This window comes from Grosmannia clavigera (assembly GCF_000143105.1).
Source record: "Grosmannia clavigera kw1407 unplaced genomic scaffold GCSC_140, whole genome shotgun sequence".
In the NCBI taxonomy this organism is placed as follows: Eukaryota; Fungi; Ascomycota; class Sordariomycetes; order Ophiostomatales; family Ophiostomataceae; genus Leptographium; species Leptographium clavigerum.
Genome location: NW_014040801.1, coordinates 2,251,486 through 2,278,280, shown reverse-complemented (window position 1 = coordinate 2,278,280; position 26,795 = coordinate 2,251,486). Strand labels below are relative to the sequence as shown.

General features: G+C 55.9%; 9 protein-coding genes across 9 annotated transcripts; 6 read left to right on the top strand and 3 right to left on the bottom strand.

The window, feature by feature from the left end:
- Positions 1-1,082: 1,082 nt before the first annotated feature.
- Positions 1,083-3,813, top strand: CMQ_1447 (uncharacterized protein; the record flags this gene model as incomplete). Its single annotated transcript, XM_014318526.1, has 3 exons — positions 1,083-1,286; positions 1,973-2,510; positions 2,570-3,813. The coding sequence occupies 3 exons, from the start codon at positions 1,083-1,085 to the stop codon at positions 3,811-3,813; spliced, it is 1,986 nt and encodes a 661-aa protein (XP_014174001.1).
- A 701-nt stretch (positions 3,814-4,514) lies between these two features.
- CMQ_1587 (fyve domain containing protein) lies at positions 4,515-5,591 on the bottom strand (the record flags this gene model as incomplete). The annotated part of the gene is made up of 2 exons (XM_014318666.1): positions 4,515-4,955; positions 5,013-5,591. The coding sequence occupies 2 exons, from the start codon at positions 5,589-5,591 to the stop codon at positions 4,515-4,517; spliced, it is 1,020 nt and encodes a 339-aa protein (XP_014174141.1).
- Positions 5,592-8,391: 2,800 nt separating this feature from the next.
- Positions 8,392-8,577, top strand: CMQ_444 (uncharacterized protein; the record flags this gene model as incomplete). Its single annotated transcript, XM_014317523.1, has 1 exon — positions 8,392-8,577. One exon carries the CDS (start codon positions 8,392-8,394, stop codon positions 8,575-8,577), a length of 186 nt encoding a protein of 61 aa, XP_014172998.1.
- Positions 8,578-8,718: 141 nt separating this feature from the next.
- Positions 8,719-11,007, bottom strand: CMQ_782 (molybdopterin cofactor biosynthetic protein; the record flags this gene model as incomplete). Its single annotated transcript, XM_014317861.1, has 3 exons — positions 8,719-9,289; positions 9,536-9,539; positions 9,600-11,007. 3 exons carry the CDS (start codon positions 11,005-11,007, stop codon positions 8,719-8,721), a joined length of 1,983 nt encoding a protein of 660 aa, XP_014173336.1.
- Positions 11,008-14,915: 3,908 nt separating this feature from the next.
- Positions 14,916-15,440, top strand: CMQ_672 (uncharacterized protein; the record flags this gene model as incomplete). The annotated part of the gene is made up of 1 exon (XM_014317751.1): positions 14,916-15,440. One exon carries the CDS (start codon positions 14,916-14,918, stop codon positions 15,438-15,440), a length of 525 nt encoding a protein of 174 aa, XP_014173226.1.
- Positions 15,441-16,027: 587 nt separating this feature from the next.
- Positions 16,028-18,334, bottom strand: CMQ_831 (uncharacterized protein; the record flags this gene model as incomplete). The annotated part of the gene is made up of 4 exons (XM_014317910.1): positions 16,028-17,283; positions 17,366-17,612; positions 17,714-17,967; positions 18,139-18,334. The coding sequence occupies 4 exons, from the start codon at positions 18,332-18,334 to the stop codon at positions 16,028-16,030; spliced, it is 1,953 nt and encodes a 650-aa protein (XP_014173385.1).
- Positions 18,335-20,805: 2,471 nt separating this feature from the next.
- Positions 20,806-22,114, top strand: CMQ_1259 (endoglucanase 2; the record flags this gene model as incomplete). Its single annotated transcript, XM_014318338.1, has 2 exons — positions 20,806-21,255; positions 21,311-22,114. The coding sequence occupies 2 exons, from the start codon at positions 20,806-20,808 to the stop codon at positions 22,112-22,114; spliced, it is 1,254 nt and encodes a 417-aa protein (XP_014173813.1).
- Positions 22,115-22,828: 714 nt separating this feature from the next.
- Positions 22,829-24,022, top strand: CMQ_1616 (gcn5-related n-acetyltransferase; the record flags this gene model as incomplete). Its single annotated transcript, XM_014318695.1, has 5 exons — positions 22,829-22,890; positions 23,153-23,182; positions 23,281-23,302; positions 23,371-23,610; positions 23,672-24,022. The coding sequence occupies 5 exons, from the start codon at positions 22,829-22,831 to the stop codon at positions 24,020-24,022; spliced, it is 705 nt and encodes a 234-aa protein (XP_014174170.1).
- An 889-nt stretch (positions 24,023-24,911) lies between these two features.
- Positions 24,912-26,786, top strand: CMQ_795 (alternative NADH-dehydrogenase; the record flags this gene model as incomplete). The annotated part of the gene is made up of 2 exons (XM_014317874.1): positions 24,912-26,631; positions 26,713-26,786. The coding sequence occupies 2 exons, from the start codon at positions 24,912-24,914 to the stop codon at positions 26,784-26,786; spliced, it is 1,794 nt and encodes a 597-aa protein (XP_014173349.1).
- Between the last annotated feature and the right edge of the window lie 9 nt (positions 26,787-26,795).

The following is a 26,795-nucleotide window of genomic DNA, read 5'->3' as shown; positions in this document are numbered from 1 at the left end:
AGAGTGGCGAACGCTGCTGTTATCATATCATACAATCGCGATCGACATGACACGGGCAACTTTGCAAAGTGCATGCATTGTAAAGCGCGCTGATCCTAGCCAATCAGATGCTAGTCGCTGTCCACACAGCGCGCTGCGGTCCGTGTTTAAGTGGTTGTCCATCTTTGTTTATTGCTGATCGCGCTGTGGGGTCCAAGTAGGCAGCAATGGCATTGTCTGCGACAAAACAATGGCGCCAACGTCGGCAGTGCGGGCATCAATGGGAGCGCACAGTACAGAAGAATGTTTCGATATACAGATGAGGAAGCAGAGCCATGAACGAGGTGAGAAGGCGGATAGCGAGACACAACAACGTGGACGGGCTGGTGATGTAGTGCGGGGCATTTTGCAAGTGGATGGAGGGGTCCAGACATGCAGATGGTGAAACTCTGGACGGTCGGCTCGCCAGTCTCGAAACGAGAGAACGGTCGGTATGAGCGCGGGTGGACCGAGGTGGTGGTGGTGTACTTGTACACGCGCAGAGGCGGCATTGGTCAAACGAGCAGAGAGAGAGCGATATGCCCACGAAAAGTGGCCTAACCGGCACTTGTCCATTATCGTTGAACGGGAGAGACATTTGGATGACGGCCTGTGATTGGACGGCGCTGGAGTGGACCTGCATGGACGGCGCTGTCGCCCTACCTATCTTACCAGCTGCTCACGGGAACGCTGTACTCGTACGTATCGTGCTGCTACGCCGCTTGGGCGCCAAACCGTGTAGGCCGGCTCCCCAGCCTCTTGATTTCCCATTCCCATGCTGCGAAGCCAGGAAGAAGAAAGCAGACACTCCAGAAACAGACGGCATTTTAGGATACAATATATTCTGCCCCATTTTCTAAACTCCCTGCTCCCTCGCTAAGAACCGATCTTGCGGTTCGCGCCTTCCTGCTCCTACCCTCGCGCCTTCCTCCCTTGTATCCCACCCCTTCGGCTGTATTCACTTCTCTTTCTTGTGCCATTATTTTTATTTACCCCCCCCCCCCCCTCCCCCTTTCGTCCCCCCCTCTCTTTCCTTAGCCTCTACATCCCCTCCCACATGCTCCATGCAGCCTCTCTTTGCCGTCCACAACAACGTGTCTCTGCTGAGCGTGACTATCGCCCCCAGCACGTTCTTGGCCTCTTTGACCCTGGTCCTCGTCTTCTTTGCGCTCTTCATTGCGCTTTACATTCCGAGACTCCCGTTTCTTTCGCGCATCTTTCGATCTGGTCAGCGTCGCAACAATCCACCGCATCCGCAGGTGTTTGAGGTCAATGAAGAGGACGACCGAGCGCAAGCCTTAATCCGCAGACAGCGATATCAGGATATCTACTTTGAGGACTGGCGCCATCGCGAATTGCCGCCACTGCCTCCACTGCCTCCACCGCCGCCATTTCCACTGCTACGGGAACGCGGGGAACCTGGCGCAGACGGGCGCGATTACGTGAGGCGAAAGAGCAGGAGTGAAAAGGACAGAACCAAGAAGGAGAAGGACAGAGAAAGGGAAGGCGAGAGAGAGAGAGAGACCGAGACCGAGAACGGGAACGGGAACGGGGAAACACGAGAGAGAGAGGGTGAAGCTGAAGTCAAGGGACAGAACGTCTGGCTTCAAGTCCATTCAGTCGCCTTCAAAGAAGAGGAGCGAGAGGCAAGGCCGATTCAGTCAGGAGCCTTCTACGGAGCTCGTTGTGCGTTCCAGACGTACTAGCCACGGCGTGTATGCAGATTACCGCCAACTCAACGACAACGGCGATAGCGACAGCGACAAGGGAAGCCGGATTGACCACGACAACGTCGGCGTCGGCGTCGACCGCAATGCAGACGTTTGGGGCTCCCTTGGGACGTTTGGACGTCTCGCCGCTCGATTTCGAGCCGTCCAGCCGGCAGATGACACCCGGTTCAGACCGCTCTCACTTTCATCCTCACCACCAACACCGGAATCACCCATCACAACAGCCGGCGCAGATCAGCGACAGCAGGAACTTCGGCTACCTCTCGACTCACTCGGGCTTCCTCGAGACCGACACCGAGAGCATGCGCGACTCAGTCTCCGTCGGTGGCTACAGCCCACCGGCGTGGCGTCGCCTCGGAAACGGCGACCGTAGTTCCGGCTTCTGGCGCAACTGTGATAACATCCTCGGCTCGCCCACGATGACCCCGGCCTGGTCGCCGTCCCTGTTGGCACAACAACGACCCGTCAACACGGCCCAGTATCAGCAGTATCAGCCCGATCGGCAATCCCGCGAGTGGAGTCCTGGCTTCTCCAGCGCCGACGAGGATGTTATCGACCCGGACGACGATGTGTTTGGCAACGACGACGACGACGAAGAAATTCTCGCCCAGGCGATGCGCACCCGTCTGCCCCGAAGTATGAGTCCGGAAAAGGAGCTAAGCCCCGAGGCTGAGGACAGAATGTATCTAGACACAGCCCACAGGACAGACGACATTGAGAACCAACGTGAGAAGCCTCCAGAGCTGGAGCTGTCAGAGAACTGTCAGTCACCTCAGTCACCTCAGTCACCTGCTGGAAGTGTGCGACTCTAACAGGCGCAGATATCCGGTTCGCCGTGAGGGCTGAAGTGCAGCAACGGACGGAGCCGATTGAAGCGGCCATCAACTTTGCGCGGAACAAGTTTCTGCTGGCAACCCGGTCATGGGCCCACGTATTCTGCTCGATGATCGTGGCCATGTTCTCCGTGGCGGCCATGCGGTGGCTGTCGCAACCGGCCAGCATGCGCATGGTACCAGATCTGGTCAAGGTGGCCGGCATCGCGCGAGCGTTTGAGCCGCTCATCTTCTACTCGGAGAACGGTGTGGCCCAGGTGGGCGACCTGCAGGCCACCGGCATCGCGGTCTGGGACCTGGGCGAGAGCGTGCGGTCCAGCAATCTGACGTCGGCACCCATCATTGTGCGGGAGCTGGACGAGCTGAGCGAGACGCTCAAGACGCTGGCTATCGAGCTCACCAAGTTTTTTGCCAATGTCGATGGCGATATCGACGGCATCCTCATTGTCATGGACTGGGCCCGACGTGAGCTGTCACAACTGCAAATGCAGGAGCGTTCCCAGCAGCGAGCGTCGCTGCCGCCGGTTCTGACGAGCGCATACGACAACATCCACAATCTCCTCAGCTCAGCGGGCGTGCTCGAAAACGCGGCCACGGGCCTGCCGACGCGAATGGGCAGCGTGACGATGGCGCTGTTCGGCATGTCGGGCCCGCAGCGGACGCGTGCCACCTTGCGTCGCACCTTTCACGAATTTCTAGCCGTGCTGGAGGAGGCCGTCAGCTCAGAGCTACAGCACAGCCTTGCGCTGTTTGGGCTCTTTGAGGCCGTCGACCACCAGTTCCTCAACCTGGCCCGCACTGCTGCGCGGGAGGCGTCTGTGCAGGAAGACCTGCATACAGACCTGCTGACAAGCCTGTGGACGCGTATTCTGGGTCCCAACGCGGCCGAGGTCAAGAAATACGAGAAGAACCGCGAACTGCTGCGCGACGTGCGTGCCAAGACGGTGCGGAACAAGGGCATCTTGGTGGAGCACAACCACCGGCTGCTAGCGCTCAAGGCCAGCCTCGAGAGCCTGCGGCGCAAGCTGGTGTCCCCGCTGGTGCGCTCGGTGAACAGCAGCACGCTGACGCTGGAGCAGCAGGTGCGCGGGCTCGAGGATGTCGGCAGCTACCTCGAGGGCGTACGAACGCGGCAAAAGGGCAAGCTGATGGAGATGCTGTACGGCTCTGGCCGATCGACCGCAGGAAGTCTGCGCCACGAAGATGCTGGACACCTTATCGAGGAGGCTTAACTTAGTAGCGGAGGCCGGCTGATTTCTGGGTAGGGGAGCGCTGAGAGGGACGGAGTCAAAGGTCATTGGGACAAGTTCCCTCACGGTGTCGGGTACATGTACAGAATCTGCAGAGATGTCGCTGGGAGCGGGGATTTTTCGGAACTGGAGATGCGCGGTCTGGCTTTTGCTATTTTTCTTTCATGTACGCATTACCGGGGACGGAGGGAGAGTCACATACACCCTTTCATAGCACAATCTGGCGTACCTAGGTCGATAGGTTGGGTTGGGTAGGTTGGTAGGTTGGTTGGTAATACATATCGTTCACTTTGCAACAACTGCGCACCTTCTTCTCTCGATAGTGTCCCCATTCTATAACTTTGATACTGCAAATCGGCTCACACGCGTGTGATAGCCTGGCCAAACTGTCTATAGGAAAGGAAAGACCACCCTTGGGATATATGGCCGTGCTCTCTGATAACGCCTTTAAGCCTGTCCCAAACGAAACAAATACAACAGTTTCCTGCACGCCTGGAAACAGATCCTGCCCATGAGAAAAACAAAAAAAATAGAGAAAATGCACACGCTTCTCTGCTAGAACTCCGGAGACGACATGAAAGCCAGCCCGTGTGGGATTCCAACTCGAAGCTGAACTTATTAAAGGCGCAAACACCCGGGGTAAAGATAGGAAATGGTTTTGGAATAAGGAAGGGCCGGCGGTCTTAAAACGTGCTCCAGCTCCAGTCGCCAGGCACACTCTGCGCAACGTCTGGAACCTTTGCTACGGTTGGTGCGCCTGGAGCGCCCGGGGCAGCTGGACGTCCGGCCAGTGCCAGTACGGGACTCGTCGGGGCGGTGGCCGACTTTCCGATGGCGGCACCGGCAACAGCCCCGTTGGCAGTCTGGGTGGCGCTGCCGTCGGCCGACAAGTCGCTGCTGTTGGTGCGGGTACGCCAAGCCCTGAACTCGCGGTAGCAATACGCGCAGGCGCGGCTCTGGAAGCCACGGGGGTTGTAGTTCGCGTTCCCGTCGAGGGGAATGCCGTAGGCCGAGTGAAAGTCGCAGAAGATATTGCCACAGCGCCGACAGTGATGCCGGCGTGTGAAGTAGTTGAAGTGCTTCTTGCACGTGGGTTCATCGCACATGGTCGACTCGGCATCAGGCTGTCTCGTGAGTTAGTGGACAGAGCAGCGTGATCAACCGGGAGCCGAGCTGCTTACCTTCCAGTGGTCTCGGGATGGAAGCTCCGTCACCTCGGGAAACAAGTCCAGGTTCCAGACCCCGTCGACATACTTGGCGCTGTCGTTGGTTGTGCGGCGGCTGAGCCTGCCGAAGCCAAAGGCACCGAGACCGGTCAGGCTGATGAAGCTGCCACTAGACCGCATCACGCGGCGGCCCTCGGCATCTTCTTCATCCTCGTCGTCAACGGCACCCTCACCGCCCGCGGCATTGCTGTCGCCGTCTAGGTCGGTCTTGCCGCGCTGTTTCGCCTTGGATGAGACCTCACGCGACGGATGCTCGTTGGGACGTAGGACGGCCGGGATGTAGAGCGGACGCACTTGGCGGGTGTGGTATTGCGACTTGGGACTTATGGGCGAACTGTTGTTGGAGGTGCTCAGGGGAGAAATCTGGGGATTGTAGGGCGTGACAAAGTTGGCGGCCGAGTTGGTATAGACATTGCTGGTACGCGATGTGCTGTTGTTGTAGCGGTGGGTCTGCTGGAAGTGTGGTTGTGGCTGATGGAAGTAATGGTCGCGAGAAGTTGTGGGCACCTGAGGCATTATGAAGTCGGTTGCCATTGTGCAGGCCGAGAGAGAGGCACGCGGCAGAGAGAGAGCGGAAAGTGAAAAGAGGAGGCCGAAGAAGGGCACACGATATCCGGGACGGGTTGCCGGAGGACGGAAACTCTTATCGTAGACTGGCGCGTGTTCGGATGAAGAGAGAGCAGAGGTCGCGTGTGCCACGAGAGCAACTCTAGCCGGGCGTCACGCGGACACAAGCAGACGTAGAGTCGGAGAGGACGAGAAAGTGGTGCTTCTTTCAGGGCTTCCCGTCACGACGAGAAGAGATCTTACAAGCAACTTTTGGAAGGGGGAGAGGGCGCAGATCTGAGGTGAAGCAGAACAGAAAAGTGAGACAGAGACGATGCGAATGCGCCGGCTAAGAACTATGCCGAAGGAAGAGGCGTGTTTGTGCTTCCTCAACTCCACTCAGTATAGACAGTAGAAGAGGGGCAGCGGTGGTTGAAGAAGCAAGAGGCGAAGGCAGAGACGAGCAGAGGTGTCGGCAGAGAAGTTGGTGAGAAAAGCGGAAGAGGGCAAAGAGGTAGGTAGAAGCGCTCCAGAGATAGCGTGTATATGACGGTCGGCGAGATTCCCAGTGGCGGAAGGAGGGAGGGGCGTTGGTCGCTTAGCGCAGTTGCTTCTGGTAGGTACTCCGTAGGCGTGCTGTATGATCTTACGTGTACTTCGTACCTGTTCTGGCAGCCGGTCAACGAACTGCGAAGCCAACAATTGGCGGGCGCTCCTTCCTGCCAGCGATCGAGGCTAGAGCCAAACGCCGCTAGCAGGACGGGGCGACTCAACGCCACCGGAACAGGGGTGGTGGTAATACTCTGTACTAAGGCACGGCAGTTTTAGTGTGCAACAGGCAGGCAGACCCTCTCTCTGCAGCAATTACGACTTGCAATGCAACGCTCGACAACAGGTGACAGGGCCCGCCGTGATCGATTCCCTGCCACCGCAAGCAAAAGCGGACCCGAGGGGGGCCAAAGGGCGGTCACGGAGAGCATTACTACGAGTATGTACGGCGTACGGAGTACACACAAAGAGATAGCAGGGACGCCGCCCAGCAGATCAGATCCCAGTGCTTCGTATCGTCCCTATCGCGGGCCTCGGCTGGTCCAAAAACGAAGTCGACGTTGGCCCAATATGGCAAATCCATGCGACTGCTGCGCCTGCGACAGACTATCGTATGTATGTACGAGTAGGCGGCTGATAAGACTGGTACAGTATGTATGTCTATGCACGCGTAGATCAGTCAACTTGCATAGTCCGAGACGAGCAGAGCCCGCTCGAGCGTTCGAGTGCTCCGTACGGAGAGCATCGTATCGTACATAACATACAGGTGTGCGGTGCGGTTCGTTTCATGACCCCAAGCGACACACGATGGACCCCATCGCCATCGACACCTCCGAGTACATAGTACGACCTGCTCTAGCATGGCTTCTTCAGTAATACGAGTATGACCGACCGATCGAGCAGATGGACGCGGCCACGGACCAGACTCTCACTGGCCTCGCACGGGAAATCCCTCCGCGCCGACAGCGCTGGGAGCCTCCGTCTGGAGCCATTCAGGGTGACATTTCCTATCTGTCGCAACTGTCTGCTGAATGTGATCAGTCTTTTTGTGGAGGAGCTCGGCCGCTGCCAGAAAGGCCACTATGGTCGCATGCAGGCAGTGTGTGGAGCTCCTATGCACAGTACACACACTGTCGGCATGCGCCCGTTTTGTATTATGTATTAAGAGACATAGCCTGGATTGCCAGCCGGCTGGCGGCCGTGGGCCCCCTTATCTTTCGCCCCCCGCTGATTGGGCCGTTGTCGGGAGCCAGACTAAGACTGCAGGTGATCCAGCGAGTTACTCTGTACTGAGTACGACCAGACGTCCACACACGCGTCCACTCGCCCATCCCCTCCGGCTGCTCACGTGTCGTGTGTCTGCACTCCGACCGAGTGTCCTTTCTCAACCTCGCCGTCGGTGAAGAGTGCCACACCACCGAGCATGGCAACCTACCGGGCTGTGCACATGGACGTGGGCCAACCTTGCACAATCGCGCACAAGTGCACTATGCCCTAGGCACTTGGCTCGCCTCGGGCGGTTGTCGCTACATTCTGTCCTCGTTGGCCGTTTCTTGTCTGCACCGCAGGATGCACCGCGATTGGTCGCCGGTGCAAGTCCTTATCGTCGGCCTGCGATTGGCCTTCTCTCCCGTCGTACTAGTCCCACACCACTAATTTCGGTCCACTAAAAAGAGGATATTCCCAGTCAGTAATCTCCAAAGCCACTCAGCAACAAGACAATCCCCAAATGCAAGCAAAACAAGCCAAGAAATAAAAAGAAAAATCAGCATAGTCCTCGACGATCCCCAGTCCGGCCTAGTTGGGACGGCCGCGAGCAGTGCAGCACGGGCGATGGAATGAGTGCCAAGACAATTTCGAGACCTCCGAGTTCAAATACGACTACGTCATGGGCAGAAACAGATGCCACATCGCGATCCCTGCCCAGTTTCGCCCACCTCCCTCTTCCCGGTGCACTCTTATCGTGTGGCCTGTCGGTCTCGTAATTTGTTTTGATGCTAATTGAGTACTTACGTTGTAAGATACGGAATTAAAGAGGAGGGCACCTCGGAACCTGCTCGGTGGTCGCCCCTAAAAAACCGTCGCAGCCAAGAGGCCCCGTTGCGGGCAAAAATCCATCAAGGGGGAAAGCGTGGCCAATCTTTCAACTACCCTAAAAGGGCAGTCCATTACCTAAGGACATGCTCCTAAACTTCACGGCGGGCCCGCCGCTAGAGGCAAGTATCAGAATCGGTCCCAAATGGTCGCCGTCGCTCTTTCGCACTTGACTTCAGAGAGCCTACGGCCAAATACGAGCGTCATCATGCTGTACGAGTACGGAATACGCGCACGGAGTATGCCGTTCGGAGCAGACGTCAAGGTCAAAGCACGCGACAGCGATCGGGAAAAAGCCTGCGCCATGCGCCAAGGGCAATCCGTATTTTGAAGGCTGTTCCACACGAGCGGATCCTTCCTTCGATCACCATTCACCATGTCCTGTCATTTGACGGGAACTCGTCATGGAGCCGCAGTAAGCCGGAATGTCTTCGCTTCTATACGCTTCACATCGTGAGCCGAATCAGCCGAATCAGTCGCTGCCACCAACCTGTCTCCATCCCTTCTCTTCCCATCGTCCACTCTTCCCTCCATCTTTGAGGACCACCCGCAGCCCCTCTATTCGCATACCCTTGTCCACTGCCTTGCACATGTCAAACACCGTCAGCGCTGCCGCACTCGCCGCCGTCAGCGCCTCCATCTCCACACCGGTCTTGCCCTCACACCGAACTGTTGCCCAAATCTTCACGTGTCCACAACTACCCTTGGCATTGTCGTCAGACCCCTCACCAAACCCCTCGCCAGCCGTCGAAACCTCCAGGTCGACGCCGATGTATGACAGCATCAGCGGGTGGCACAGGGGAATCAGCTCCGACGTGCGCTTTGCTGCCATGATCCCGGCCACGCGAGCCACCCCAAGCACGTCTCCCTTGGCCATCTCGTTGGCCCGTACCAGTGCCGCTGCTACGGAATTGGAAAACTGCACCGTACACGCTGCCGCTGCCGTTCGCGCAGTCACCTTCTTGTCGCCCACCGGCACCATGTGAGCCGTGCCAGACGCCGAGACGTGTGTCAGCCGTGGGGCTTGTGGCAGTGGCTGTGAGCTGTCGCCTTTGCCGCCATTTCCGCCCGTAGAATACGCCCGGGGCCGTGATGCCCCCAGAAGTTCTTGCGGAGAAATCGGTATGCGCTTGTTGGGACGGACAGCCCAATTTGTAACAAGGCGGCCGGTGGCATCCTGCTGTCGTAGATGTTGATGCATGCGGCCTGGATATACGTCAGCAAGCGCTGCTATCACATCTGCTGCGAACCGCTTCTTCGCCCCGCTAGCTTCCTCCTGTTCAACCCACCTTCCTAGATTGTGCAGCATCCTGTGTCCACACGAGCTCCGGCTCGGGAGGGTGGGCTACCCACCTATCAAGATCATCGGCCGGTTCTTCATGTGCTTGAGCTCGTCCATGCCAGCATGTCGTTCTTTTTTCCGCTTCACTGCCATGCCGATGACATCGAGCAGTGCCGATGCGTTTGGCAGTACATGGCTGATCGGGAGATCCGTGTCAGGGTCGCCCGTTGATGAGGCTGCCTCCTGAGCAGCTCGTGTCAGCGCCTCCAGGCGTGTTTCGTCTATGGGTTCACCGCCGTTCGTCTGCCGTATAATGTCCCTCAGAGAAACCTCAGCATTGCCAAACAGGCACACCTTGAGGCTGCCATCGCTCGTGATGCGCAGCCGGTTGCACCCGCCGCAAAAGTTGCTGGTCATGCTCGTGATGAAGCCGACGCGGCCGGCAAAACCAGGCACCTCGTACGTCTTGCTCGTGTCTTGGAGCCGGTTATGATGTGCGTCTGGCGTCGTGCGTTGCAGGGTCGGGTAGCTCTTACGAATGCGCTCCAGCATCTCGTTGAAGCTGACCATCTTGCCGGTGCTCCAGCGATTGCCGTCAAAGGGCATGTACTCGATGAAGCGCACCTCGAGGTCGTGGTCGCGCGTCAGGCCCACAAAGTCAACCATCTCGCCGTCGTTGAGCCCGCGCATCACCACACAGTTGATCTTTAGACGCACGTCTGCGCCGGCAGCGTTGAGCGCCAAGATCCGATCCATGCTGCGCCGCACCGCAACCAGTCCGTCGCGCCGCGTCATCAGTCGGAACTGGAACGGGTCCAGCGTGTCCAGGCTCAGGTTGACGCCCGTCAGCCCGGCCTCAACCATGGCGTCCAGCTTCCGGTGCAGTGCTAGCCCATTGGTGGTCAGACACAGCTCGCGCAATCCGCGCCGCCTTAGATCGCCCAGCTGTCGCATAAGAGGCAGGATGTCGCGGCGCACTGTCGGCTCGCCGCCCGTCAGCCGGATCTTCTTCACGCCCTGGCCCACAAACACATCTGCGAGTAGCAGCACTTCCGGCGTCGTCAGCAGGTTTCGCGCCGGCGACAGCTCCACTCCCTCCTCCGGCATGCAGTATAGACACCGCAGGTTGCACCGCTCCGTCAGCGAGATTCGCAGGTAGTCATGCTGACGCTGGAAGGTGTCCGTGAGGAAGTCTGAAAATGGTCGAGCATGCTTCAATTCTGCCTGTCTTGTTTTTTGTGGTGCTTCGAAAGTCTCCCCCTCTAGAGCCGGCTCAGTAGTTGCTGCCGTCGATGAAAGCACGTGTCCCACCGTGGGTGGCCTGTCTAGCGATCTGCCCGTGGCCGCAGTCACGATGTTTTGTGCAGGGCTGCCTTTCTTGAACATCCTCCTCCCGATTTGAGATACACCAGCGCCATTTCTGATCTGCCAGGAGGGATCGGCCCTCAGCAGTTGCCGCCCACCAATCCGTAGAGGCATTCCAGTGGCGGTATATGACTCTGAATGCCGAATAAACGCAGAAATCCGGACACTATACAGACGCAGTAGATGCCATAGTTGAAAAGGCACGAACAGCCTATCTTGTTGAGAAATGCTGTCTGCTAGTTGGACGCGGAGCCACTGTCAATGCCGGTATTAATCAGCAATCGTGATAACCACTTCATTCTCCGTGGGCTGCCCACATTTGTGCTTCATTGCCACCTCCCCGGAGGTTTGTACTCACAGTGGGCACTTGAATACGTGCGAGATGTTCAAGGTTTAAAAAATCATGAGGATCTACTCGTAGAGGTCTTGCCTACTCCATACTTTCTACTGCAAAATGTTCGTCCGTCATTGTTAGCCCCGCGGAGTTGGCCGATTGGGAAAGTGCTAGTGGCAGTATTATGCGCTAGTCCATATAAGGGAATAGGTAAACATGAACAGAGAATGTTTCAAACCCCGCGCTTTACTTCACAGCACAGATCACAAGAAGCTGCACTCAGAAGCAAAGTCGCCAAGCTAGATCGAGAAAGTGGGCTTGCAGAACTACGACGGTCTGTAAGAAAACTGGCAAAGCTACAGGTAGCTCCATCATTCGGTCGCAATGCAATTTTCGAAGAAATTTAAAGGTAAAATATAAGCCTGGGAAACTGGACAGTTCGGCTTTGGTCCTTTCTCCATTTGTGTCAATTAATGGTTTCTGGTCCCCGCTGACAAGCGAACAGCCTCCTCTCACTGTCTACCTAGTCCAGATGGCCGGCTTGTGGCCACACTGCTGCCGTCAGGGATCCACGTCCGTGCTCTCGACAGCCTCGATGAAATAGCACATGCCGCAGCTCTTCCCAGTGATGTGAGCTATGGATCCATTGTCAGCTTCCAGTGGTCCCTCTCGTCACGACGGTTGCTTGTAGCCACAGCGGATCAGATCATGATCTTCGCTGCGTTGCCCAGCACCGACGAGGACAGTGACGACAATGCCGCCTCAGGACCATCTTCACAGCTATCTCGGCCATTTTATGCCACCATTCGCAATCCCGCTCTTTCTGGTATGGGAAAGCCCGCTTTTGTTAGCTTTGGCCCTGTGGACGACCAAGTTTGTCTTTGTACCGCACTTGGTATCAAATTTTCTGTATTCAGCCTGCGCACAGCCAAGACCGTGGAGATTGCCAACCCCAAGCTTTACAGCCCAACGGCCGCCTGCAGCCGCGGGTTTTCTTTCCGTCCAGACAGCCACCATCTTGCGCTGCTTACTCGTACCGCCGGAAAGGATTGGGTCAGCGTTCACGACCCGACTTCGGCCGTTCCAGTGACATCTTGGTCCCCTGACACGATCGATGCCCAGGGACTTGCCTGGTCCCCCAACGGAAATTGGTTGGTCGTGTGGGAGTCGGCTGCCCATGGCCGCAAGATACTGTTTTATACACCCGATGGCCACCTTTACAAGTCTTGGACCGGCGTTGGTCCTGAACGTGACAGTGTGTCTCGCACAACTTCCAAAGAAGGGGAGCAGGAGCTGTCACCTGCTCTCCTCTCTGCACCTGACAGCCTGCTAGGTTCCGGTGTGAGACTGGCACAGTTCTCCCCAGACTCTAAATTTTTGGGTGTGGGAGATGCCAGTCGGTACGTCCGCTTTATTGACATGACATCTATTGTTGAGACAACAAGACTTGTGCATCCCACTGCCCTCAATCCTCAGAAAAACGCTTCGCTAAAGGTATCTCACAAGTCCAATCCGCCCAAACCAAGATATGAATCTTGATAATGGGAATGGACAGCTGGCTAACTTATGGACAATACCAGGTCTGGCAAGAACAAATAGGCCTAGGGACATCGATTGGCTCGGCCGATGCAATCCATTCTTTCGTCGAAGCAACACATATCGTCCTTCCCCCGGACCGGCCATCTCCCTCCGGCCCTGATGCTGTTGCACTCTCGTCAGGGTGCTCCCTCATGGCATTTGATAGCTCATCAACGCTTCTAGCCACCCGTATAGAAGAAGCCCCGTCAACTGTCTGGATCTGGGACTTGGAAACATCAGAGTTACACACAGTCTTGATGCTCCATGCAAACGTGTTGAATGTTGTATGGCACCCCGCAATTCGCCAAAGTTTGCTTGTCACATGCGAGGGTGATCCAAGTCGAGGTCTTGGAATCGTGTGGGCGCCTTCTTCTGGACCTCCCGAGGCTGTTAATTTTTTTCGGCAGCTACCGCCGCAATCCAACGGCAGTCTTCCTGTTGGCCAGACGTCTGGAAAGCTTCGCCCCATGTGGGTCACCTGTGACAGCTTGCCTTTAACACTGTTCTATACAGACGGATGCGAGTTTAGCCTTGCTACCCTTGACGAAGGTAGCAATGACCAGTTGTTTCAGCCAGTGACATGGCCTAAAGCCTCCACCGATTCTCTCCCCCAGTTCAATACGTTACAGGACTGGGCGGCACGGAGGGAACAACGTGTAGAATCCCCACTCGAGCTTGTTCCTGCCGAAATAGACTCAGACTACAGCGAGCTGGAGGATACGTTCCACTACAAGAGGGAGGACTAGCGACTGACGACTGACGACTGATAACGAACATTTGATGCTGGATGGTGGAACATTTCTGATTATGGTGGTGCGATACGATGATACTGTGACACATTCGTTCTTGGTTGAGCATAAACTCGCAGCCCGGACGTAATCCATTTGCGATACAGCTTCAGATTCACACGAGTCAATGCGACGACGAAATTTGGGTTGCAATGGAAGGGAGCTTGAGCGGTGTGCTTCAGCTAAACAAAGAGTCGGGAATCCAGAATCAGCATATCGACTACTGGATAGGCCAAATCGACAAGGAGGGCTCTTCCGAGGACTGCCCGTCCTTGCATGTGAAGGGCATGAGACCCCCTTCTCCACACACGACACCCTTCCAAGGGATAGAAGGGCGAGGCACACGGTCAATGAAATCACTGCAGCTGGTGACAACTATCAGCATTACCTTCATGACGTGGGTGTCAATTCAAGCTCGCCGAAACATATCACAATTGACTAGGTGGAGAAATGAAGGTTTACTGATTTGGCACCTACAGTCTTTCAATTGGTGAGGGAAGTCTGAGACTTTTCTGGCGCTACGAGTACTTCTCCGGTCTTGACAGTCCTGAGCGCTGCTCGTGCTTGTAACGTCGTGTAAAAGCGAAGCTTATTATTGGCAGTGTGGGGATACTGTGCCGTCCTGCAGTCCTGCCTGCATCGTCACCCGAATGATGGAGCTTATTAGCCAATACACAGACTAGTTGATGAAAAACGGCAGGTCTGCTTGGCCTGGCTTGCACAGCCTTCCTTCTTGTGCCCTGGCTGTCATACATTTTAGCTCGCATGTAGGCAAATCCTCCGGCTTTTTTGTCCAAAGGACCCGCCAGTGCTTTGATTTGTTTTTGGCAACATGCCAACCTCCAGGTCTCGGCCCCTGAGAGCTTACGACAGGTGGACTACTTTAGCTCTTTTGTGGCAGCGATGGGTACATATCTAAAATGCACCCTCACAGGAAGTGGTACTACTATGTATGTACGTAAGATGCGTTGTTAGGGATTTGAGGCGCCGGCACATTGCTTCATCACCTGCAGCTGCTTCTAGGTAGTTGATAGATATATGCAATGTGATTCCGCCGCGAGTATTTACAACCCGTGGGCTCTCAAATCCGAGAATGTGCTCCTCAATACAAAAAACCCAAACCTCAATAATCTCAAATTCAAAGACGACAATCAGCCTGTGAAGCTTCAAAAACCACTCCAGTCAATATATTCTGAGCGCTCACGAAGCCATTTCGTTGTCCACGAAGCCATTTCGTTGTCTAGTGAATCAACATCTCCAGGATAAGTCCCGAGTTGGTCACCGCATACACCATATACGAGCACAGCGCATTGATAAGAGCTATGCAAATTGTCCAAGCCAATGGCCCCATACCCTATGCGAATGGTATATATTTCGGCCCTAATGACCCCAACCCTGTAGAGTATCGGCAGCCCGAGCCTCAAGAATCGGTGCCTCCTGTTCGCGGTGGATTCGTCGACTCAGAAGACGAAGGAGTTTGGCCCTTTCCGGAGAACATGCAGGAAGATCCCGGGCCGGAAAACCATCACGAGATGCTGATGGAGACCTGCATAATTGTCGTCACGCAGTTGTCTCGTCATGCCGGCATCATAGAGCTGAGGGATTACTTACTCTGGGGAGCGGGAGGCAGGAGAAAGCTCCGGGAGGCAATCCGGCATTCTCGACCAGACGAGAACAGTCATATCCAACGTGCATATATGATTTTCTGGACTCGTGAAGATGCGGCAGCGGCTGTTTCCAGGCTTGACAAGGATGTTTTCCACGGACTCTCTGTTGAGGCAAGGTTCACGGTTGAGACCGTGCCTCCTTGGCCGACGGGAGCAGAAAACAACGCGCCCGCAAACTGATGTTGTATGTTTTGTGTAGTAGTATCTTGCAGAAGCGCGTTGACGTCTGTCGATGGCCCATAGTTATATGGGATCGGATATTATTCATTTTGTGGTACACCATGTTTTGCGGCTGCTCAGTGTCACACACTGTGTCATGTCCTACCCAGCATCCGTCGAATCCAAGCACCAGGCCTGTTGGAAGCAATCTGACCAGGCTGGAAGAATAGGATAGGCTACCAAGAGAGTCTAGTTGAGTCTTTTCCTTTCTGTCATGCCAGAGGGAGATAAATGAATACGATCGAGGGAGAGGAATTGTGAAGAAAGGGCGATCGACTATTGCCAGAAAAGGAAAGAAGAACTCCATTCGCCTTTTCTCCCAAATTCCAAAACGTCTCTCATCACCGGAACTCCATCAGGATGACAAGCACAAGATGGGCGTAACAGGGAGGAAAGCCCTATCAACCTTGAAAGCCGCAGCCAATTCACAAATAGCAGCCAATTCCTTCACTTTTTGGCTTGGAGGAGAGCTGGATGGCTTTGACCCTCAATCCTCCCCTCTTGATTCATCGTTCCATCATCTGTTCCTCATCTATTTTTTACCCTGACTATCTCGGTTTCATATGGATGCCTGGAACTGTTTCTGGCCGCCGCGGCTCCTCGCCGTCGTCTACCATCATCGTCAACCGCTGTTCCTCCGGCATAGGACGAGCAATTCCGGGTGTCGCTGGCATCTCGGATTCCGCTGACATGTTGGCCCGACCAGATTGGACATTTGTGGCCCCTGTGGTACCTAACGGTCCTCCCGCAGCTGGGTTGTTGTTCGCGTTGCTCCGCTGCTGTGCTCGGCGTACGCGACCTGTCTGCTGGTGAACCCACGATGTGACGGAGCGGAACCTGGCCGGCTGGTCTTCGCCGGCTTCTGTGTATACCGTCTCACGACGGCTGTTTGGCACAAATCTGCTAGCACGCATCCAGGAGAAGTGGCCGGCGCCGGCGAGTGTGACAGCCAGAGGAGTGGATGGCATAGGAGGGACGGACAGCATCTGCTGCTGGCGCTTTGGCGGTAGCTCAAGATCCACAATCTCGCCATCGCCAAAACCCGACGACAACGATGACAGCTCTGAGATCCGGTTGACCTGGCGATGCATCGGGTCGTAGGCGTCGGAAGGCTGGCGCGCCAACTGTGACTGATTATAGTAGGGGTCGGGCATGCGTGACCGCAACGTGTCGCCCATGGAGCTGACTCCGTCGCTATTGATCAAGGTGCCGTTGCCTGCCCTGAGATAGGCAGCTTCTGCGGTAGGGCCAGCAGACGCCTCAGCAGCGCCATATGGAGAAACTGCAAGCAGGTTTGCAGAGGTAACTGCCATCTGCTGCGAGTATATGAAGGACGGAGCAGTGCTGGCAGCGGCTGCATACTTCTGTCGCTGCTGCTGCTCCTTCTGCTGGCTCAGGTCGTCGCCATGGTACACCTGGGACGGTGTGGCAGGAAGGCCCTCACTGCTGCTGACGATGTTTGTGATTTTCTCTTGGTAGACCTCGGCTGGCTGCTGCGATGGCCCCAAGTTTTTGGTGCCAACAGTTGCGTTGGTCTCTTTGCTCGTGTTGTCTTCGAGCGTCTGCCACGTCCTAGTCCGGCGTCCGAAGAAAGGCATCCGAGAAGTGATACTCTTGAAGAGACGGCGGGGTGGCGTGGTGGCACTGTTGGAAGTGCTGTGGATGGCCACTGCTGCAGACGGCGAGGCAGGGGAGCCAGCAAACACTGCAGCAGTAGCTAACGCGCCTGCATGCTTTCGCCAGTTTTGGTTATGGACCGCTCGCCACACGAGCCAGAAGAGGAAGCAGACGATGATGAAGGCACCTGGAAAGGAGAGAAAAAGCTTGCGTCAGTCGTGGGTAAACAACAACGCAAGTCGGCATGTTGGCAAGGAGCATTCCCTTACCTATTGAGCCAGCCGAAATCAGTGCTCGTTCGGCACTTTGGCTGAGCGGCTTGTCATCCGATCTGTGGGACGACCATCTGCTGCTGTTTCCCTTGCTGTTACTACTGGTATCGTCGGAATCGGAATCGGTGCTGGCCGTCTTGTGCCTCCTGTCAGAGCTGGTGAGTATGCTCGTCATGGCCGAGTCAGAGGCAGAAGAGGAAGAAGCGCTAACTGTGGCCACCAGAGTAGACTTCAGCAGGGTTGTCTGTGGCGTTGTTGTCAAGAGGGGAATAAAGCTCGTCACAACAGAGTTCTACTGGCTTGTCAGCTTCGACACAGAATGGTTTAGAATTCACGCAGACGCACCGGCCCTGTCACAATAGTGGCCAGGACGATTGTTGTCACAGCAGGCGCCAGAACCTCGGCGCTTGTGACTGAAGGCGCTGCAACTATGGCCGGCTGGAGCGTGAGCTGCTGAGCACCATTTCTATCGGAGTCGGCGCCGTTGGCTCTGCTGCTGGCTACAGCGATGGCCGTGCTGCTCCTCGTGCTGGAAGGCGTGAAGAACCCGGAAATGCTGCTTGTTGTAATGCTGTCAGCTGCAACGCTACTAAGGGCGGCTGGATAGCTGTCGCTTCCGTGGCCGTGGCCGTTTCCTTTGCCGTTGTTTCCGTCCTTGTTGTCGTTGTTATAGCTACCATCGCTGCCGTCAGAGTCGCTTCCGTCGTCGTCGTCGTCGTTTTCCCTGTTAGCCTTGCCGTGGCTGTTGTCTTTATGAGATCCGTTGGCACCGCTAACATCGCCATTGGAGTTGCTGTCAGGGTTTCTTCTTCGGAGCCTGCTCGGTGGTCCTGGCCTGCCGTCTCGTCGTCGGACTCGTTGCTCTGATAGCGCCTCCTTGGACTCGCTGCTGTGCTGTGTGGTCTGTCCTCCGGTCCGCTCTTCTAGTGATCCAGCACTGTACCGCCCACCCTTCACTGGTGCCATGCCCTCTTCCTTTGCATCCAAAGTAAACACGGGGTATCGCCAGATTGTCGGCAGGTCGAGGAGCACCCAATGAAATGGATGCTTCGCTTGTTACTGTGAAGTACGTGGGGTTTTCGGTATATAAGAAGAGGGGTGGTGTAGCCGAAATTGACGTGGAAGCGAGCCACTCAAGAACGGCTGACAAAGAAAGTGATGAGAAAGAAAGGGTAGCGAAGAAGAGAAGAAAATGAATATTAGGTCACTGCACGCTGTATGCAAAAAGACGTGTTGATAAACGAAAGAATAAAAGTCACCTCGGGGAGCTGGTGAAGAACCTAGCGAGGGAAAAGATAAGAATATCGGGAGGGCCGGCCTTGGAGAAGAGAAAGGTGAAGAAAAGAAAGAAAAGTGAAGCAGCAAAATGCTAGTGGTTGTAGAAGAGTGCAGATGGCAAGGAGGAAAAGAGCAAAACGACACAGGCCCCTGTGTAAGAGGGAAGAGAAGAACCCGCTTCCGCAGTGGAGATGGGTACCAGTGACATGTTGTAACAGGGCTCCGGCGATCAGCCTTTCGAGTTGGAGGGCCAGAGAGCCTAATCCGACGTACGAAGAGAAGGGGTCAGAGGGCCATCTCAATCGGCGCATACTCGACACATAGAATAAGAAGAGACAGTAAGACAGGCCTAGGGGCCAAAGAGGAATCGACACCAGGAGTGGGTATTCTAGCAGGTGGATTCGATTGCTACTCCATACATACTACGGAGTATGTAGTATGGCTCCGCTGCCAGTTACATGAGGATGGAGGCGATGCGACGGTTTTCGGCAAGTCGAATGACAAAAAACCACGGTTCAGTGCGTCTCATTGTACTCGTGTTTTAACACGCGTCTACGACGTACTTCACTACGAGGGGTACTCTTGTGTTTCCCTCATCTGTGCGCCCGTCTGGAGACCACGCGACTCTAGGCGCATTGCCTAGCCAGGTAGCATCACGGCGTCCTAAGACGCTTCATCGACGCTCGGCTGCCCTAGGCTAATTCCCCGAATAGCCAACCACATAATCAGAGCTTGCCCAGTCGCTGGTTTTCTCCAGAACCGTCCATCTGAGAGAGAAGGGAAGACGGAAGAACATCGTACATTGCAGGTTAGGCCCATGGTTCGAGAAAATCTCACCCTCCTCATAGATCAGCGCCAACTCATCGATCTCATAGAGAGAAGCACGAGATGCGCCTCGCGGGCGTTGCGTGTGGATCGCTGATGTCTCAGGCCTCGTTTCAGGTGAAAATGGGCCAGGAATCTGGCACAGGGGCAGATCCTTTGGCCGCTAACAGATTAGATAACTGCGGGGTCGCCTACTTGACAGCTGGCGATCAACCGGCAGCTGGCAGCCATCAGCACCGCAAGTCGTACGACCTTGATTCAGCTAATGGCCAATGATTAGCTTAGGAACGCGTTTCATAGAGGCCGAGCTGGTAGCCTAGAAGCCCGAAGCTCATTGGTCCTAATTGGAGTAAGTCGATTCGAGCAGTTCTGATCGACATACTAGTAATGTAGTAAGCTGCTTTCGGTGATGCTTGGAACTGGAACAAAAGAAAAGACGCAAGTCCCGCCCAAGCCCCATTAAATTCGGACTAAACGGGGCCGAATGTTGTGATCCTTCTGTTCCTGGGATGCAACGTAGCCGACCTTTCCGGACTTTTCCTACTGGCTTTCTGGACGGTTGAGGAATGGGAACTCTCGCAAGGCCGTTGTAACGGCACACCTACATATTTTACAAACTAAAACCAGAACTTCAACGAGCCAAGCAGTTCCGGCGCGTCGTGTTTCTAGTCGTCGGGCTTGTCTTACCATGAGAGATGGCGAAGGATTCTCTTGCAGGACCACTAGCAATCTCGTTTTCCATCTTTCCCAGGTTTTGTTGCTCTCTATCCAGGACTTGCTGGCAGTAGACGTGGCGATGATGACGGAAATAACACTATACATGCATCAACATCCGTCGGATGCTCCCACGTGTAGCTCTCAACCCCGGACGCCAAGCCTCCAAGGGCAGATTAAATTGCCATCGGAACCAGGATCGCTCGGTGAAGCCGGGACAAGCACGGTGAGAGAGAAAACATCCTTGATTCTACTTAAAATGACGTCGGCCAGAATCCTTTTTGCTGTGCTAAATTTGTAATAGCTGGAATTGCCATGTTCTTGTTTACCAATTAGGCAGGTCGGCCTGAAGCTAACCGGGTCATCCTTCCCTCTTTTGCAACAACAAAGGATTTACCCGGCAATGCCACTATGCCTTGTTTCTGTCTTGAATCAGACGGCATGAGGCAACAGGTTGTCGAAGGAGCGGCTTCCTTGCACAGCAGACTCGCTGTTTCTCTCTATAAAAGGCGGCTTGCTCCCCAAACCAAGCAAAATTGTTGGCCATTCTCTATCGGACCATCAGAGTTGTCCATTTAGTCTTGTAATTTGAGTTGCCCTCTTGCACGAAACAAGACATCATGATCTCAAGAGTCACATCGATTGCTACGGCGCTCTCCCTGCTGGGAGTGGCCAGTGCTTGGCTCCCTCAGCAGAACGTTGATCGCATGGAAGCCCGCGATGGCTCCAACCTGTTCAACACAACAAAGCAAATCGAGGGCCGCTGGCTGACTACCGACGGCAAGCCTCTCCGCGGTGTCAACCTGGGCTCTCAGTTCATCCTGGAGCCGTGGATGGCCAGCAACACGTGGAGCAGCATGGGCTGCGGTGGGCAGAACTCGGAGTTCGACTGCGTGTCCCACCTGGGCCAGTCGGCGGCGAACTCGGCCTTCCAGAGCCACTGGGGCTCGTGGATCGTCGAGAGCGACCTCAACGACATGCAGAGCTACGGGCTCAATGCGATCCGCATTCCATTGGGCTACTGGCTGGACGAGAGCATCGTCTACTCGGACTCGGAGCACTTTCCCAAGGTACGTGGAAACAGCGAGCATCTGCACAACTCCGGGGCTGATCAACTCTGTATAGGGCGCACTGTCGTACCTTAAGAAGATCTGCGGCTGGGCCAGCGACCGCGGCTTTTACATTGTGCTCGGCATGCACGGCGCGCCAGGCGCGCAGGTGGCGCAGAACGCGTTCACGGGCCAGTACGCGTCAACGCCGGGCTTTTACGTGGACTACCAGTACGAGCGGGCGCTCAAATTCCTCGAGTACTTGGTGACGGAAGTGCACAGCAATACGGAGTACCGAAATGTGGGCATGATTGAGCTGGTCAACGAGCCGCTGCAGAACACGGGCTCGCAGACGACGAGCATGCGCGAGTCCTACTACAAAGACGCCTGGGACCGGGTGCACAGCAAGGAGGACAGCCTTGGCGTCACGGGCAACGGACAGGTGCACCTGCTGGTCATGAACGACAACTGGGGCAGCGGCAATCCGACCGAGTGGATGAATGGCTGGTACGTCGCCTACGACGACCACCGCTACCTCAAGTACGACAGCAGCGTGTCCGTCAGCCAGAGCGCGTACCTGTCGGCGTCCTGCAATGACGCCAGCCAGTCCGATAGCCCCGGCATCGTTGGCGAGTTCAGTCTCAGCCCGCCTGACAACGTGGAGAAAACCAGTGCCTGGGCCCCAAGCGACAACAAGGACTTCTACACCAAGTGGTTCGCCGCCCAAGTCTCGTCCTACGAGAAGCATAACCTCGGCTGGTTCTTCTGGAGCTGGAAGACCGAGCTCGGCGACTACCGCTGGAGTTACAAGGAGGCCGTCGAGGCCGGCGTCATCCCCAAAGACCCCGGCTCTGTCGACCGCAGCGCTGCATGCTCCTAGGTTTTGGCTGTCATCCGTCTGGTACTCCACAGTACTTGGTGTGGGACATACTCCGGGCCGGGTGCGGTTTCTCGCTCGTGCATATTTGGACGAAAAGTTTTAGTTTGCAATAAACATGTTTGACATGCCCTTGCATCTTGGCGATATAGAATCTGCGCACTTTCTCCACCTGCCAACTAAGGCCGCCATTTCTCGTATACACCGGAAAGCCAAGTACGGATGATGTCATTAGCTTGAGTAAGTTCTGATGCCCTCAGAGTACGGATCAGGTTTGGGCCGTTTATACATAATACACAACCTGGTCCACCAACCGCTTTAGCGGCCTCTAGCTACCCCTGTAGCAGCTCTTTTGCCCTGTACTCCGCTGTACAGCCCGAAAATACCTAGTCCCGGCTCCTGAAACACCAACCAACGTAACACGGTGAGAAGCACTGCGTAAATGTATATTAGACAATGGGAACAATACCAGGTTCATCTAAACGAGATGGTGCGGACCTAGGATATACTTTCATGTTGAGGCTGCTTCGTCTGGCCGGATGTGGTTGAAAGTTCAAAAGGTCACGTGCAAAGGACTGAACAAAGAGCTTAAATATTGGCTAAAATTCCAGCTTCTCACTGTAACGTCAACGTATAAGTCAGACTCCCTTGGGACATAAGGGTCATGTCTGAACCTTGACGCAGTCTCTATCTGATCGGATACTATTGCTATACATCATGGCCATTGAAATCTCTCGCCTTACTGAGGCAGATATTCCTGGCGCAGTGGCAGCTATCCAGTATGTTAAACGTCCAACGCGACCCTGCACGTTGTTGCTCTCCGGGAGACAAGCGTCACATCACAGTCTGCATTTTGACGGTCTACGTCGTAGTGCCTCCGCCTGAAGCCCAGCGAGCTTCCAGAAGGAAAACGGGACGAAGAAAGCAGGTCTTCGACGAGCTATAGACGGCAGACAGCGCAGCCTTGCATTGGATATTGTTTTTCTCGTGCAATTAGGCGATCTTGAACCAGTGGCTGACCATTGGCGTGAACGGGCACAGGAGAAGCTTCATTGATGATCCTTATGAGGAGTGAGTGACTTCCAGCAAGACCATTTTCGACTTTGCTTCTTTCTTTCTTCCACCGTCACCTCTTGGGCGAGACAGCTAACGCGCAGGTCGTTCCAAAGATGGATGTATTACCAGTCAACGGTATGCTCACAGATAGGTCACCTGCTGCAACTGCATTGCTCGATGCTAACGTTGTGCCTCGACATCAGTTCAGCCCGCAACGGAGTTGCGCATCGCTCACGGCACGGTGTCAACTGGGCATACACAACGAGCTTTTTTATGTGGCCAAGGAAGCGGGCAGCGACAAGGTTCTTGGTGTGGCGATGTGGCTCCGGCCCCGACCTGAGGGCCAAAAGCTGTCCTGGGTCCAATGGGCAAACTCATGGCGTTTCTGGTTCTCGCAACTGGCCGTGAACATCTGGCATGGCCGGGGAGGTCTGAATGTTAAGGTATCCCCTCTCGAGTGCCCCCGATTTACGCAGGGTCTTTCTCGTGTCTAACAAAGGCCAGAGATATTACATCTTCAAGGCAGCACAGGCGCAGGCGATCGAGGCCATCTGGATCGAGCCACGTGGCTACTATTTCCTCAACACGATTGCGATAGTGCCAGAGGCCCAGGGCAAGGGCATCGGGCGGAAGCTGGTGTCAGTGGTGACGGACAGAGCCGATGCTGAACAGATGCCATGCTATCTCGAGTCGAGCAAGGCGCAGCCCAATATGGCGATCTACGAGCGATGGGGCTTCCAGTTTGTGAGGGAGCTGACCTGCGACGATGACGGGGCCGTGTGCAAGCTATATTGCATGGTGAGGAAAGCCCGGCAGAAAGAGGAGGAATTAAGGGGTGAAAGGAAGGCGGATTGATGACGGATCGATGAGCGGTTGCCCAATTGCCCAAATTGCCCAAACGGCCCAAACGGCATATACGGTCCAGCCACGCACTTCTGGCCGTGCCATTACGCAATGGCGACTGGCTTGTCGGATTGGCCAACTCCCGTTGGCCCGACTTCGCAGCAGCGGCGCATTGGCAAGCGTTTCCATTTGTGGGGGTGGCCCAGGAGGCGACGATAAGACTTTTCACGTTCTCGTATTTGCTGACTTGGGGACAGACACATGCCCCCGGAACGGCGGCTTCGATGTGTCGAACTTTATTTTGCAGGAGAGGCGGCGACATGATCGACGACTGATTGGGGGGCTAGTTTTGGTGTTAAAAGGCGCAAAAGAACAGGAAAAGAGGATCGAGGCGGGGAAGGGAGTGTGACTAAGCAAGGAGATGGTCCGGGGAGTGCTGACGCGAAAAATGACTGTACGGAGTACTCCGTACTTGGTACAGTGCAGGTTCTTCGTAGCGGCGGAGTATTCGCGGGATCCCGGGCCTGTTCTTATCGAGCAGTAGTGCTCTATCCAATTGGGGCAACCCCGAGTGCGGATTTTCGCCGGTGTTTTAGGTGGGGCTCCAGGGAGCACAGCAATTGAGCTTAAAAAAATTAGGGGTTCCAAAAAGGAAAAACTGGCGAGGACGGTCAAAAAAGGGTAATAAAGGCGGGAAACGCTTGAGAAATTATCTGGCCGCACCCAGCGAGGAATACAGTCGTTCACTCGTACACGTATCATCCTTTTTTTTTCATCCAGCGTCGCTATTATCGCGACCTGCGTCCCGACACAAGAGCACTACCCGAGCTGCCGCCTCAGCTCTCTCTCTCTCTCCTGGCCTTTCCTTTGTTTCCGTGTCCCGAATTTTAATTGAACTCTGATGGCGAGCTCACAGCTGCGCAGCGCCCAGCTGCAGCAGGTGCGGCGGCTGTCGACGATGTCGTCAGGGCTGCGGGCCAGCATGCTGTCGCGGGCGAGCAGCAGAAGCGCAGTGGGCACAGCATCGAGACTGACGTCAGCGCCAGGATCAGCGGCATTAGCAGCAGCAACTGCAGTCGGGCGGCGGCCAGCAGCCATGCAGCTGGTGCGACACGCGTCCAGCGGGCCGACAGTGACGAGCTCGACGACGGTCAAGCCGAAGAAGCGGTTCCGCAAGCTGCGTTGGCTCTGGCGGCTGACCTATCTCTCGGGACTGGGGCTGGCGGGTTACATTGTGTATTCATTGTGGGAGGACCGGCAGCCGGGCGAGGTGCTGCCGCGGGACCCCAACAAGAAGACGCTGGTGATCCTGGGGACCGGATGGGGTTCGGTGTCGCTGCTGAAGAAGCTGGACACGGAGAACTACAACGTGGTGGTGATCTCGCCGCGCAACTATTTTCTGTTCACGCCGCTGCTGCCGTCATGCACGACGGGCCTGATTGAGCACCGGTCGATCATGGAGCCGATCCGGACGATTGCGCGGACGAAGAACGGGTCGGTGACGTTCTACGAGGCAGAGGCGAGCTCGGTGGACCCGGAGCGCAAGGTGGTCAAGATCCGGGACGGAGCGGACGTGCGGGGCCGGACGACGGAATCGGAGGTGGCATACGACATGCTGGTGGTGGGTGTCGGAGCAGAGAACGCGACGTTTGGAATTCCGGGCGTGCTGGAGAACTCGTGCTTCCTCAAGGAGATTGGCGACGCGCAGCGGATCCGCAAGAAGATCATGGACTGTGTGGAGACGGCAGCGCTCAAGGACCAGACGTCGGAGGAGATCGACCGGCTGCTGCACATGGTGGTGGTGGGCGGCGGGCCGACGGGCGTGGAGTTTGCGGGCGAGCTGCACGACTTCTTCGAGGACGACATCAAGAAGTTGATTCCGGACATTGCAGATCGGTTCCGCGTGACGCTGATCGAGGCGCTGCCCAACGTGCTGCCGAGCTTCAGCAAGCAGCTGATCGACTACACCGAGAGCACGTTCAAGGAGGAGGAGATTGCGATCCACACCAAGACCATGGTCAAGAAGGTGACGGACAAGGCGGTCGAGGCCGAGGCCAGCCGGCCAGACGGTTCCAAGGAGCGCGTCGTCTTTCCCTACGGTCTGCTCGTGTGGGCCACCGGCAATGCGCTGCGACCGGTCGTGCGCGATCTCATGGGCCGCATCCCGGCGCAGAAGGACTCGCGTCGCGGCCTGGCCGTGAACGAGTACCTGGTCGTGCAGGGTGCCCGCGACATCTGGGCCGTCGGCGACTGTGCTGTCGCCGGCTATGCGCCTACAGCCCAGGTGGCCTCGCAGGAGGGCGCCTTTCTGGCCCGCCTGTTCAACAACATGGCCCGAACGGCTGTGCTGGAAGACCGCGTCCGCACGCTGAGCGCGTCGCTCAACCTGCAGCCCGGCACCGATGCGCCGACGGCCAGCCGCGAGATCGAAGAGGCCGAGCGCCAGCTGCGCCGCATCAAGGACATCAAGCCCTTCCACTACTCGCACCAGGGCTCGCTGGCCTACATTGGCAGCGAAAAGGCCGTTGCTGACATTGCCTGGTTCAACGGCAACTTTGCCTCGGGCGGCAGCATGACCTTTTTGTTCTGGCGGAGCGCCTATCTGTCCATGGTCTTTAGCAGTGAGTTTTTTTTTCTTTTTTCTTTTCTTTTCTTTTCTTTTCTCGTCTGTTACGTGCTCTCGGCTAACCCCAAACCGACAGGCCGCAACCGTCTGCTGGTGATCAACGACTGGATCAAGTCCAAGCTCTTCGGCCGCGATATTTCCCGCGAGTAGCCGCCGCAA